This window comes from Mobula hypostoma, chromosome 3, assembly GCF_963921235.1.
Source record: "Mobula hypostoma chromosome 3, sMobHyp1.1, whole genome shotgun sequence".
Lineage (NCBI taxonomy): Eukaryota > Metazoa > Chordata > Chondrichthyes > Myliobatiformes > Myliobatidae > Mobula > Mobula hypostoma.
The window spans coordinates 218,987,493-219,002,237 of NC_086099.1; the positions used below are offsets into that span (position 1 = coordinate 218,987,493).

General features: G+C 44.9%; 1 protein-coding gene across 1 annotated transcript; it reads left to right on the forward strand.

The window, feature by feature from the left end:
* Window positions 1-973: 973 nt before the first annotated feature.
* LOC134344544 (5-beta-cholestane-3-alpha,7-alpha-diol 12-alpha-hydroxylase-like) lies at window positions 974-3,541 on the forward strand. The gene has a single exon (XM_063044526.1). The coding sequence runs from the start codon at window positions 1,036-1,038 to the stop codon at window positions 2,557-2,559; it is 1,524 nt and encodes a 507-aa protein (XP_062900596.1). The 5' UTR covers window positions 974-1,035; the 3' UTR covers window positions 2,560-3,541.
* Window positions 3,542-14,745: the final 11,204 nt, after the last annotated feature.

Consider the following 14,745-nt stretch of genomic DNA (forward strand, 5'->3'; position numbering starts at 1 on the left):
CACCCCGTAGGGTCATAGCATAGGGTCACATGGGGGTCGACAGCTGGCAGTGGGAACTCAAACAAAGAGGAGTCCAGATTAAGTGCCCACCACTGGGGGGTCGGTAACCGATGAAGCTGTCAGTTGTTCAGTAGTCCCAGGGTGATACCCTTGTCTGTGCTTAAAATCTCGACCTCCAGCAGACAGAGCAAGTTTCACTCTGCTAGTTTACACCTCATACTGGTGGTGGCTGTAAATGAAGCCTCACACTGGGTCCTCCTGGAATTCCACGTGCATTCCGTGCTTCAGTTCCCATTTCTGATCCCCAGATATAACCCGCTCGGGTCCTTCATCCCGCTGGCAACTGTCCAGCTCCTGGCTCCATCCCTCCCCCTCCTGTCTTCTCCTATCATTTCGGATCTCCCCCTCCCCTTCCCACTTTCAAACCAACAATATGGATCAAAGGGCCTGTACACTGTTGTACTGTTCTATGTTCTAACTCCCTCTATTCTCCATGTTATGGTCTCTCAACTGTTTGTCCAATTCTCCATATGAGACCTTTTAAAGGCCTTAATGGGGTCCATGCAGATAACATTAATAAGGATGTTATTATTAATCTATGTTGCCATCTCTGAAAAGCCATTTTTATTTGTGCAGTGTGCAAGGATAACATGCTTTTATTTAATACCTTTAATGTTGGCAAGTTTTTTACACGAGGGGGAGGTGCCTGGAACTTGCTGGCCCAGAGGTGGTGTAACCAAATTAGATAGATAGCAGCGTTGAAGAAGCACTCAGAGGGGCATATGAGTGGTCAAGGAATGGACCGATAGAGACCAGATGGCATTAGTTTGATGGACACGGACATCGTGGGCAAGAGGGTCTGTTCCTGTGTGTAGTGTGTACTGTTCTCTGTTCCATGTTCATTCCCAACTATTGCAGCAGCTCCTGAGTTAATAATTGACTTGAGAAGTAACGCAGTCATCTGACGCTAACAACTCCTCCCACACCACCACGGGTTTGAGAACAGTAGTGTGGGGAGTCAGATTCTTCCAAACCATGTCTTACGTGCTGTTTATTCTTTTGAGCCTGGTAATCATTCTCGTCGCCCTCCTTTACTTCCTGGGCGCTTTGAGAAGGAGGGGACCGAACGAGCCGCCTCTGGATACCGGCTACCTGCCATGGTTCGGCCACGTCCTGTCCTTCCGAAGGAACACAGAGCAGTTCCTGCAGGAGATGCAGAAAAAGTATGGGGATATCTTCACAGTCCAGCTAGCCGGCTGTTACATTACATTCCTGATGGACCCGATATCCTACGGAGCCGTGATGAAGGCGTCGAGATCGAAATTAGACTTTGAAAAGTTTGCAATTGAGTTGGTTGCAAGGGTATTCGGTTATCACGCGCAACAAAATGACCATAAACTGCTGGAGGCAATAAGTAACAAACACCTCATGGGGGACGGTTTGGTTGTTCTGACCCAAGCCATGATGATAAATCTACAGAAACTGATGCTTCACAGGACTGCGGACTGTACCAGAGAATGGAAGCAAGATGGACTGTTTAATTACTGCTACAATATAGTATTCAGGGCGGGCTACCTCTCTCTGTTCGGTAACGAACCAACCAAGGGAGATCAGGACCGTGCTAATAAACTGGACCGAGAAAACTCGGAACAACTCTACTACGAGTTCCGGAAATACGACCGACTGTTTCCCAGGCTCGCTTACGCTGTACTCCCGCCCAAGGAGAAGCTGGAAGCCGAGAGGCTTAAGAGGCTGTTCTGGAGCTTACTCTCTGTGCAGAAAGTGAGAAACCGGGAACAGATCAGCGGCTGGGTGTCGGAGCGCCAGTGCCAGATGGATGAACAAGGAGTTCAGTTGGATATGCAGAGCCGCTACATGTTCCTGCTGCTCTGGGCGTCTCAGGGAAACACCGGTCCCTCGGCTTTCTGGCTCCTCTTAAGCCTTTGCCGTAGTCCCAAAGCCTTGAACGCGGTGCGAGCCGAAGTGGACGAGCTGCTGGCGCAGACCGGCCAGCGAGCGACGGCGGACGGACCACTGGTCAACCTGACCCGGGATATGCTGCAGAAGACTCCGGTGCTGGACAGTGCCGTGGAGGAGAGCCTGCGTATGTACGCCGCTCCACTACTGTCCAGGGCCGTGATGGAGGACTTTGAGCTGTCCATGCCTGACGGCCGGCGTTACTTGCTGCGGAAAGGGGACCGGGTGGCTGTTTTCCCTCACCTTTCGCCACAGATGGACCAGGAAGTGCATCCGCGGCCGCACTCCTTCCAGTTCGACCGGTTCCTCAACGCGGATGGGACAAAGAAGACGGACTTCTACAAGAGGGGCCAGAAGCTGAAGTATTACAACATGCCGTGGGGGGCTGGCGCCAGTATGTGTCCCGGTCGCTTCTTCGCCACCAACGAACTAAAGCAGTTTGTTTTCCTCATGCTCTGCTACTTTGACTTCGAGCTGGTGAATCCCGAGGAGGATATACCGCCCATTGACAATAATCGCTGGGGCTTTGGCATAATGCAGCCTACTTACGATGTCCAGTTCAGATACCGCTTCAGGTTTTAGCAGCTTGTTACTTTTTTTTCCCTAACCGCATACACCCGTTCTATTTACCCAGGTTAACACATAAAACTCAAAACCACTAATCACTGGTAGTTTAAAAATGATTGATAAACTTCTGAATATGAGGGGAATCAATGGGTAGTGAAATAAGAGATATATACATATTGATAGAAGTGTATAAAATGATAACAGGCATAGATTGAATGGACAGCTAGAGACTTTTTCAAGGGTGGAAGTGGCTAATACAAGGGGGCCTAATTTTAAGGTGATTGGAGGAAAGTATAGAGTAGAAGTAGATTTTATACAGGATGTGTGAAACACCTTGCCAGAGATGGTGATAGAGATAGATATATTAGAGACATTTAAGAGACTCTCAGATAGACACACGATGAAAGAAATATAGGGGGTTATGTGGGAGGGAAGGGTTAGCTTGATCTTACAGTAGGGTAAATGGTTGGTATAACATCATGGGCCGAAGGGAATATGGATTGCCGTGTAATTTGTGTTTGACCTCATTGTTGCAGTAGAGAAGGTCGAGATCCTACAGGATGGTGATAGAATGGGCAGGGGAATTGCAATGACATGCACCCAGAGTACAGGTTCTGTGCAAAATAGTCGCTTTGTCAGTACTTTGACTCACCAGTGTTGAGAAGGCCAGATCTAGAGCACCAAGTGCAGAAGATGAGTTTGGAGCAGGTGCAGATGAATCTCTGGCTCGTTTAGATGGTCCATTTAGATCCTCAGGTGGTGGTGATTGAGGAGCTGAAGAGATACCACATATGGTTACAGGGGAAAGTTGCTGGAGACTGGGAAGAATAGCTGAATGGATGAGACTAGACAAAAAAATCATAGTCATCCCTGCAGAAAGCAAAAAAGTGTTGCAGTGAGGAAAATGTGATTGGTGATGGGATGCCTGATTAACTAATAATTGTACTTGACCAGCAAAAATAAATGATTAAAATAAACTGTTGATATTTTCTTTATATTCTAGTCTCAATAGTCCACTTTTTCAAATTCTTTTAATGACTTTACATGAAAATTCTAAAATAACAAGGTTGCCACATATTGTATCCAAATTCCTTAACCGCAAGCAGGACATTCCCCGCACTCTTTTGAGGTCACTGCTACAAGAAATGGTGTTCTCATTCTAAGACTGCCTTAAAACCATAAAAGTTCAAAGAAACAGTTTCATTTATAGAAGAATCTTGTATCAAATTCAGTTTTCTAGTATCTGCAGTTATTTTCAGTTTTAAGAGCATGACTTCACACTGCTGGATTTGGTAAGAAGAGACCAAAGTTAAAGGAGAGCAGAAATTATAGTCATAAAAAATGGAAAGGTCCTTTGGCCCACCAACTCCATGCTCACAGGAAGTATCAATCCATACAAATCGCATTTACCAGTCCTTGGACTGTACCTTCTACTGTCTGACAATTCAAGTGCTCATCTAGATATGTCTTTAACTGTTGTGAGAGTCTTTGTCTCCACCATGCATTCAGATAGTGTGACTTAGGTTTGCAGACACAAGCAATTTCATATCTCAGAATCTGGAGCAACACACAAAAAGTTGGAGGAACTCAGCAGGTCAAGCGACATTTATGGAGGGAAATGGGCAGTTGACAGCACAGGTCAAGACATTTCATCTGGATAAGGTGGATGGAAGGAGTGGAATAAAAGCTCACATGGATTCGGAATTGGTTTGCCCACAGAAGACAGAGGGTGGTTGTAGATGGAGCATATTCTACTTGGAGGTCGGTGATCAATGGTGTTCCACAGGGATCTGTTCTGGACCCCTGCTCTTTATGATTTTTATAGATGACTTGGATAAGGAAGTGGAAGTTTGCAGATTGCATAAAGATTGGTGGTGGTGTGGATAGTGTAGAGAAAAGGGATGCAGATGCAGAATAGAGCAGAGCTGTACTGAGAAATGGCAGATGGAGTTCAATCTGGAGAAGTATGAAGTCATTCTCTTTGGAAGGTCAAACCTGAAGGCAGTACAAAGTAAACGGCAGGATTCTTTGCAGTGTGGTGAAACATAATTACCTTGTGTTCCAAATCCATAGATCCCTCAAAGTTGTCACTCAAATTGATAAAGTGGTTAAAAAACGTACAATATGTTGGCCTTCATTAATCAGGGTATACATTCAAGAGCCACGAGGTAATGTTGCAGCTCTATACAACTCTAGCCTCTTTGGCTTAAACCCAGGGTGAACCCTAACGGTGGTATGGGAAACCACCAGTCCTGTCTGTCGCCAAAGGGAACCCAGAACTTCGGCCAGTAATACACTGCCCTCTTTTCCTTTAACCTCTCCAAACACTGCGACTGGGAACTTCTGTCCCTCGAGGGGTGCATAATATTGGCTTTCCTCGGTGGCGCACCCCCTAGGGTCATAGCACAGGGTCGCATGGAGGTCGACAGCTGGCAGTGGGAACTCAAACAAAGAGGAGTCCAGATGAAGTGCCCACCACTGGGGGGTCGGTAACCGATGAAGCTGTCGGTTGTTCACTAGTCCCCGGGTGATACCCTTGTCTGTGCTTAAAATCTCGACCTCCAACAGACAGAGCAAGTTTCACTCTGCTAGTTTACACCTCATACTGGTGGTAAATGAAGCCTCACACTGGGTCCCCCTGGAATTCCACGTGCATTCCATGCTTCGGTTCCCATTTCTGATCCCCACAGGCAGGAATGACTTCCTATGACGCTTTGTGTTGCAGCTCGGTGGAATGAATCTCTGGCTGAATGTAATCCTGTGCCCAACCAGTACATTATGTAGTAGATGGGAAACATTGTCCAAGATGGCATGCAACTTAGACAGCATCCTCTTTTCAGACACCACCGTGAGAGAGTCCAGTTCCATCCCCACAACATCACTGGCCTTACGAATGAGTTTGTTGATTCTGTTGGTGTCTGCTACTCTCAGCCTGCTGCCCCAGCACACAACAGCAAACATGAGAGCACTGGCCACCACAGACTCGTAGAACATCCTCAGCATCGTCCGGCAGATGTTAAAGGACCTCAGTCTCCTCAGGAAATAGAGTCGGCTCTGACCATTCTTGTAGACAGCCTCAGCGTTCTTTGACCAGTCCAGTTTATTGTCAATTCGTATCCCCAGGTATTTGTAATCCTCCACCATGTCCACACTGACCCCCTGGATGGGAACAGGGGTCACCGGTACCTTAGCTCTCCTCAGGTCTACCACCAGCTCCTTAGTCTTTTTCACATTAAACTGCAGATAATTCTGCTCACACCATGTGACAAAGTTTCCTACCGTAGCCCTGTACTCAGCCTCATATCCCTTGCTGATGCATCCAACTATGGCAGAGTCATCAGAAAACTTCTGAAGATGACAAGATTCTGTGCAGTAGTTGAAGTCCAAGGTGTAAATGGTGAAAAGAAATGGAGACAAGACAGTCCCCTGTGGAGCCCCGGTGCTGCTGATCACTCTGTCGGACACACAGTGTTGCAAGCACATGTACTGTGGTCTGCCGGTCAGGTAATCAAGAATCCATGACACCAGGAGAGCATCCACCTGCGTCGCTGTCAGCTTCTCCCCCAGCAGAGCAGGGCAGTTGGTGTTGAATGCACTGGAGAAGTCAAAAAACATGACCTTCACAGTGCTCGCTGGCTTGTCAAGGTGGGCATAGACATGGTTCAGCAGGTAGACGATGGCATCCTCAACTCCTAGTCGGGGCTGGTAGGTGAACTGGAGGGGATCTAAGTGTGGCTTCACCATAGGCCGGAGCAGCTCCAGAACAAGTCTCTCCAGGTCTTCATGATGTGGGAGGTCAATGCCACCGGTCTGTAGTCATTGAGGCCGCTGGGGCGCGGCATCTTCGGCACAGGGATGAGGCAGAACATCTTCCACAGCAGAGGAACCCTCCGGAGCCTCAGTCTCAGATTGAATACATGGCGAAGTACTCCACATAGCTGAGGGGCACAGTTTTTGAGCACCCTGGTATGACATCATCCGGTCCTGCAGCCTTGCTTGGGTTGAGACGTTTCAGCTGTCTTCTCACCTGTTCAGCTGTGAAGCCCACCATGGTGGTTTCGTGTGGGGAAGGGGTATAGCCATGAGAGCAGGGTGGGGGACTGTGAGGAGGGGTAGGAGGGGAGAGTGGAATATGTGTTGTCTGGGGGCCGACAACAGGATGACTCATGTGGGGGATGGGCAGGGGCCACAATGTCAAATTGGCCTGCTGAGTTCCTCCAGCATTTTGTGTGTGTTGCTCTATTTCGTTAGGAGTTTACGGAGATTCAGCATGGCATCTAAAACTTTGACAAGCTTCTATAGTTGTGTTGTGGAAAGTGTATTGACTGGCTGCATCACAGCATAGTGTGGAAACACCAATGCCCGTGAATGGAAAATCCTACAAAAAGTAGTTAATACAGTCCAGCCCATCACACATGAAGCCCTCCCCACCATTGAGCACATCTGTATGAAACAATATCGCAGGAAAGCAGCATCCATCATCACGGATCCCCACCACCCAGGACATGCTCTCTTCTCCCTGTTGCCAGCAGGAAGAAGGTACTCTGAATTCACATCACCAGCTTCAGAAACAGTACCTCAACCATAAGGCTCTTGAATCAAAGGGAGTAACTTCATTCAGCTTCACTTGCCCCATCATTGAAATGTTCACACTTCATCTCATGTTCTTGATGTTCATTGTTTGTTTTTCTTTCTTATTTTTGTATTTGCATAGCTTGTTGTCTTCTGCGATATGTTTGAATGCATGAGTTGGACGGTTTTTCATTGATTCCATTATGATATTCTAAAGACTTATTGAGTATACCCACAAGAAAATGTATCTCAAGGTTGTATGTGGTGACATATATGTACTTTGATAATAAAATTACTTCGAAATTTGAAAGCCAGGAAGATGGTATTGGCTGTAGACCTGTTTCAGTGGTAGACAAATTGCAGTGGGACAAGGTGGTCTGAGAGGCTTGAGTCAATCATGCATGACTAACCTTTTGAAGCACTTCATGATGGTGGATGTCAAAGCCACTGGGTGGTAGCTATTAAGAACATAAGAAATAGGAGCGTGAATAGGCCCTTCAATAAGATCATAGCTGATCTGGCCTTGGACTCAGATCCACCTACCTGCCTTTTCCCATAACTCCTTAAGGCACATTAACTTGTTTGACGTAGAGTCATAGAGACGTACAGCATAGAAACAGGCCCTTTGCCCATCTAGTCCATGCCCATACCATTAAAACTGCCTACTCCCAATGATATGCACTGGGACTATAGCCCCATATCCCTGCTATACATGTACAGTCCCTATCCAAACTTCTCTTCAACATTGAAATCAAGCTCACATATACCATTTGTGCTAGCAGCTCATTCCACAATCTCACAATCCTCTGAGTGAAGTTTACCCTCGTTCTCTTAAACTTTTTGCCTTTCACCCTTAAGCCATGAGCTCTTGTTGTAGTCCCACCAACCTCAGTGGAAAAAGCCTGCTTGCATATACCCTATCTATTCCCTCATAATTTTGTATACCTCTAACAAATCTCCTCTCAATCGTCTAAATTCTAAAGAATACGGTCCTAATCTATTCAATCTTTCCTTATAACTCAGGTCCTGCACACCCGGCAACATCCTTGTAATTTTTTTCTGCACTCTTTCAATCTTCTTTACATCTTTCCTGCAGGTAGATTACCAAAACTGCATGAAAAACTCTAAATTTGGCCTCACCAATATCTGGTGCAACTTCAATGTAACATCCCATCTCCTGTACTCACTACATGAATTTATGAAGGTCAATGTACCAAAATCTTTCTTTATGGCCCTATCTACCTATGACACCACTTTCAATGAATTACACACCTGTATTCCCAGATCTCTTTGTTCTACCACACTCCTCAGCCCCCTACTATTCACTGTGTAAGACATCCCCTGGTTGGTCCTACCAAAGTGCAAAACCTCGCATGTATGCATTAAATACCATCTGCCATTTTTCAGCCCATTTTACCAGCTGATGCAGACCCCACTGTAAGCCATGATAGCCTTCCTCACTGTCCACTATACCCCAGATCTTGGTGTCTTCCATAAATTTGCTGATCTAGTTAACCACATTATCATCCAGGTAATTTTATATAGATGACAAACAACAAAGGAGCCAGCATCAATCCCTGCAGTACACCACTAATCACAGGCTTCCAGTCAGGGAGGCAACCATCTACTACCACTCTCTGGCTTCTCCCACAAAGCCAAGGTCTAATCCAATTTACTACCTCATCCTGAATGCCAAGCAAATGAACCTTCTTGACAATCCTCCCATGCGGGACCTTACTAAAGTCCATGTAGACAACATCCACTGCCTTACCTTTATCCTGGTAACGTCCTCAAAGATTGTTTAGACATGACCTTCCATGCATGAAGCCATGTTGGCTATCCTTAATCAGTCCATGTTTATTCAAATACTTATATGTCCAGTCCCTTCGAATACCTTCCAATAGCTTTCCTACAACTGATGTCAGACTCACCGGCCTATAATTTCCTAGTTTTTGTTTAGAGCTTTTTTTGAAACAGCAGAACAACATTGGCTATCCTCCAATCCTTTGGTACCTCTCCTGTTGCTAAGGATGTTTTAAGTATCTCTGCAATTTCTCCACTTGCCTTGTGTATGGTCTGAGGGAGCACCTTGTTAGGCCCTAGGGATTTATCCACCCTGATTTACCTAAGGGTAGCAAACACCTCCTCTGTAATCTTTACAGGATCCATGATGTAGATACCACTTTTCCTCACTTCTATGGATGCTGTATCCATCTCCCAAGTAAATGCGTATGCAAAGAATACATTTAAAATCTCTCTCCAATCTATTTTGGCTTCACACATGGACTACCCTACCATTCTGGTTTTCCAGAGGACCAATTTTGTCCCTAGCAATCTTTTTGCTCTTGACATTGCTGTAGACCCTTGAGATTCTCCTTCACCTTGCCTGCTAGAGCAACTTCATGCCTTCTTTTAACCTTCCTGATTTCTTTCCTAAGCGTTCTCTTACATTTCTTGAACTTCATATTTGTTCCTACTTGCCTATACCATCCGGGAAAATCATTCTTGCCCAGAGAACCTCCTGTCTGTTTCCCTAACTAATTAATCAGCTATCTCCACAGCTTCCCTTCTGAATCACAGTGGTAAACTCAGTGCCAGGGACCTGACCTCTGTGACTTTCCTCTGTTAGGTCAAACCACCCCCCCAGTATCCAAAGTGGTACCTGTTGTTGAGGGGGAATGGCCACAGGGGTACTCTACTAGCTCCTTACCCCTTTCCCCTTCCTAACTGTCACCCAATTTTCTGTGTCCCGCTCCTTGGGTGTAACCACCTCCCTATATGTCCTATCTCACATCCCTTCAGCCTCTCGAATGATCTGGAGATCATCCCGCTCCAGCTTCAACTCCTTACCGCGGATTATTAGAAGCTGCAGCTGGATGCACTCCTCACAGTTGTAGTTGTCAGGGACACTAGAGGACTCCCTCCCTTCCCACATCCTGCAAGAGGAGAATTCAGTTATCCTCTTTAGCATCTCTACTGTCCTAGCTGAGCAGATATAAAGAAGGGAAGTAAAAATCCTTAACCTACAGCTTTTCTTTTCTTTGCTTTCTCTGATTGAAGCCTCTCTTCACTGAAGCCTTGAAGAGCTTAAGTCTCAGGATCACCACTGTGACTCTGTCCACTCAGACGACGGCTGCTGCGATGATGGCCTCATGTGCTTGCCTCTGCCTTTCTTTAATTTGTTCTTACTAATCAATCTCAAACACGATTGGTCACTGGTGTCACATACCCCGTGACGGGAATAAAGAACCAGCAGAGATGGAAAACACTTTTTTTTAGATTATGAAGACACGTAGTCCTCTTTTATTGTCATTTAGTAATGCATGCATTAAGAAATGATACATTATTTCCTCCGGTGTGATATCACAAAACAGAGGATAGACCAAGACTGAAAAAACTGACAAAACCACAGAATTATAACATATAGTTACAAACAGTGCAACAATACCATAACTTGATGAAGAAAGTCCATGAGCACAGTAAAGTTCAAAGCTTCTTAAATGTCCCACATCTCACGCAGACGTGAGAAGGAAGAAAAATTCTCCCTGCCAAGCCAATCACAATCCAACTCTGAGTCACCCGAAAACTTCGATCTCTGATCAGCTCTCTGACACCGAGTACTGACTGCCATCTCTGTCCGAACGATTCGACCTCCTTCTCGGTCACCAAAAGCAGGCAAGTCCAGGGATTTTGAGGCCTACCCTCCGAAAGATTCCCGACAACGCAGTAACGACAGCAGTGAATGGGCGTTTCAGAAATTTCTCCAGATGTTCCTCTGTGCTTTCACGCCCATTCTCCATCAAATCAAAATTGTTCACGGCCCCTATTTAATAGATACGATATCATTTTTCACCGGAGGGCTGCGCACACACAGGCGCACCGCCATCTTCTTTGGAGTCTAGTATTGCTATGAACTAATAATATTTATTAATAACTACGCAATACTGTAAAATAAATGTAGATAAATCAAACAGGTTAGCAATGATTATATATATAAGTAAGCATATCAGTAAGTGTGGGAATATATGTATGAAAAACCAAGCTTCTTTAAGTCTAGGGGTAAAAAGATACAGTCTTACGATGTTGAGTAAAGTTCCATTCAGTTCAGTTCGTGGTATGTAGTTGAGAAGCGAGAGAGGGAGTGAGTTGAGTCTTCAGGTGAGCTGTTGCCGTTGATCTTCTCGTCGTCCTCCGAAATCTTTCACAAGTCACCGACTGTGACTTAACAACAAAGGGCACCGTACTTCGGTGTGATGGAGCTATCTACCCAGGCCAAGGTCGGACATGTGGACAACTCCCCACCGGTCTTGCCTTTGAATTTTCACTGGAAGAGCAATTGGATCGATCCGCCTGATCGATCCTCCAAAACCCGCTTTCTCTGTGGGCACAGCAATGCTCATTCAGCATCCAGATCATATGTCTGAGGTCTGTATCATCTAACCTCCTATTTATCTCCCGTGCTGAGAATCACCTGTCATTCAAAGAGTCCCTCCTTCCTTTGTCTGTAAAGAAATGCAAGCAGGCAACAAGTCCTTGAAAGTAACATCAATAATGTACTGTCGGTCACCATAGCAACCTTCGAGCTGCTCGGTGTTATCTCCAAAGTAAAAATCCAAAGTTACCTCCCGTGCCCTGACGGGACAGTCCAACCGTTAATCTTCGTCTCTCTCTCTCTTTTCAAAACAAACCATCAGTGATAAATAACTCTCTCTTTCTCTCTTCAAACAGTTAATAGCGGCACTCCTGGATCCCCTCACACTGGTCAAAGTCTATTACGCTCCCCAACCTGCTGCTCCCTTTTTCTCCTCGGGCAGTGGACCTGACTGAAATCAAACAACAGGAATTCTGCAGATGCTGGAAATTCAAGCAACACACATCAAAGTTGCTGGGGAACGATGAAGTTCACCAAAGTTGTTGGTGAAGTGTCCTGACGAAGGGTCTCGGCCTGAAACATCGACTGTACCTCTTCCTAGAGATGCTGCCTGGCCTGCTGCGTTCACCAGCAACTTTGATGTGTGCTGAGTGAAATCACCTCCTTTCAAACTTCCGATTTAGGTACCAGGATGATAATGGTCTTCTTAAAACAAGTAGAATGAAGCAGGGAGAGGTTAAAAAATGTCTGGAAGTGTCCCCATCAGCTTATCAGCACAGGATCTAAGGACACAGCCGCAGACATCATCAGGGCCAGATGCATTCTGTGGGTTCATTATCCAGATAAATGATCTTACATCTGTAGCAGTGACAATGGGTTTAGGTGCATTGGAGATATATAAAATGATGAATGATCTGGATAGAGAGCATTGCAGCAGGCTGCTGTCGCTGATGGAGTCAAAGGACACAGGTATAATGCAAGGAGAAAGAATGTGAAGAAAACCTTTTCGACGCAGTGCGTGTTTGCAGTTTGAACACACTTCCTGCAGGTATGGTGGAGACAGGTTCCATTGTATCTTTCAAGAGGAAATTGCCGAGAAAAGTACACAGATCTACCAGTTGAGGTGAAAATGGGACAATTTTTTAACAAGCTGCAGCACTCCATTGGAAAAGAAATAAGGACAATTCACTGGGTCGCCAACTTGGCCACAAGCCAGTGAGTTTGATCTCACAGGTCACTGATGCTGAATATTCACAGAAATAAGTTTAACATGTGTGTATTCTATGAACAAACTTCCTGAACATTAAGTATCTGTGCAAGAGCCTCTGAAAGAGGAGGGTGAGCATATGAGACACTAAGGTTATGAACCATGTTGGTACTACCAACCACAACACAGGTACGAAAAGATTTATGGTCCTGCAAAGGAAATTTAGGGAGTTAGGTAGAAAATTGAAAATCGGAAGTGTATGCACTGTTTTTGGTTTTCTTCTCAGGCTGAATGACGTCAGACCTAGAGGTCACAGGTTTATGATCAAAGATGAAATATTTAAAGGGGAACTTCTTCATTCAAAGGACAGTATAATCATGAAATAAGCTGCCAGCAGAAATGGTGGGTGTAGGTTCAATTGCAACATCTAAGAGAAGGTTGGATAGATAATATGGATGCCAGGGGTTTGGAGAAATATGGATTAGTTGCAGGTAGATGGGACTAGGCAGAACACCGGGACTATATGGGCCAAAGGCCTATTTCTCTGCTGTAATGCTCTGTGACCTCTATGGTTCTCATCTTGGAAATATTCCATGTGGAAGATAGACCGGATTAATGCATGGCTAAAGAGATGCTGCCGGCGGGAGGATCATTGAAGGCTCTACTGGGCAGTACCGACCTGTACAAAAAGGATGGGTTGCACCTGTACTAAAGAAAGACTACTATCCTTGCAAGGATGTTAGTTAGCCTCTGCCATTTAGGAGGGTTTAAACTCATGAGGCAGATGGGTGGGAGTCAAAATAACAGTGTAGCAAGGCTGATTCATATGTAGAAAACAGAAAGGCAAATCCAGACAACCTTTTCATAAATCTCCCCTGTCCAAAGTCAACACTACCCATGCCTTCATAGATGTCAGACTGTAACCAATCTGTAACCTTGCTTAACAAATTTAGACAGAGAAATATTCAACAGCACCCAATGAACAGTAGCAGATTCAAAATGTAGTTTAAAACAAGAAACAAAAAAAAAACTAACAAGCTTACTGTATGTATATATTCAAACATTTATTGAGTTCTGAGAGAAGTATACTTATAGACTATATAAAAGCATATACACCCATGCATACATAGATATTTCTGCTATATATTTAAAATGCACTTGACACACAAAGTTCATGAAAATGTTGGTGCTGTGTGTAGCATAGTACTTATGATGTACAGCTGTTAAACTGAAGGTCTGAACTATTGCCCTGAAGGGTCAAGTTCCAGACCCATTTTGATGTAATTTAAATTCAAGGCTAATAAAAATTGAATTTTTTAGAGAACTGGTATCAGCCATGGTGACAATGAAGCTAGTGGATTGCTGCAAAAGAAAATACAACTACTTTCCTCTAGGGAAAGAAGTCTGCATGGTGTTTGGTTGACTCTTAATTAACTTCTGATAAAGCTGCACAGTAACGACAGGCAAGGAAACCAGTAGATGGTAAAGGAGGCTCACCAAAACATTAAGAGAAATTAGGAGTGGACAACAGATGCTGCCCATTCTAAAAAAAACATTTGTCAGCTTTTGGATATTTTCTTGTTGCTAATAATTGTTCACTGCATTTCTGCAGCTATAGAAAATGAGAATTAAAACTAATGATATTGACTGAACAGTCTAGGAAGGACAAAAACGGGGACCACAGTCAATGAAGTTACAGGAAGCTTGACCACAAGCACTAGAGGTCAGTCTCTCGACTCATAGTTGGATGTAACTGATGCAACCTCAGGGAAATCAGATCACACACAGATAAGGAAATAATTTTGTACCTTTCAGTGAGAATCCTTTTTCAATGCCGTAGGGTTCTTTCAGATTCACAAAATGCTAGAGAAACTCAGCAAGTCAAGCAGCATCTGGAGGGGAATAAACAGTTGACGTTTTGGGCTGAGACCCTTCATCAGGTTGAAGGATCTTAGCCCGAAACGTAGTACTCCTTTCTCTCTCCCCACCTCCTTCTTCCCACTTTCCTTTTCAGTTTTGATCAAGGATCTTGGTCCAAAATATTGACTGT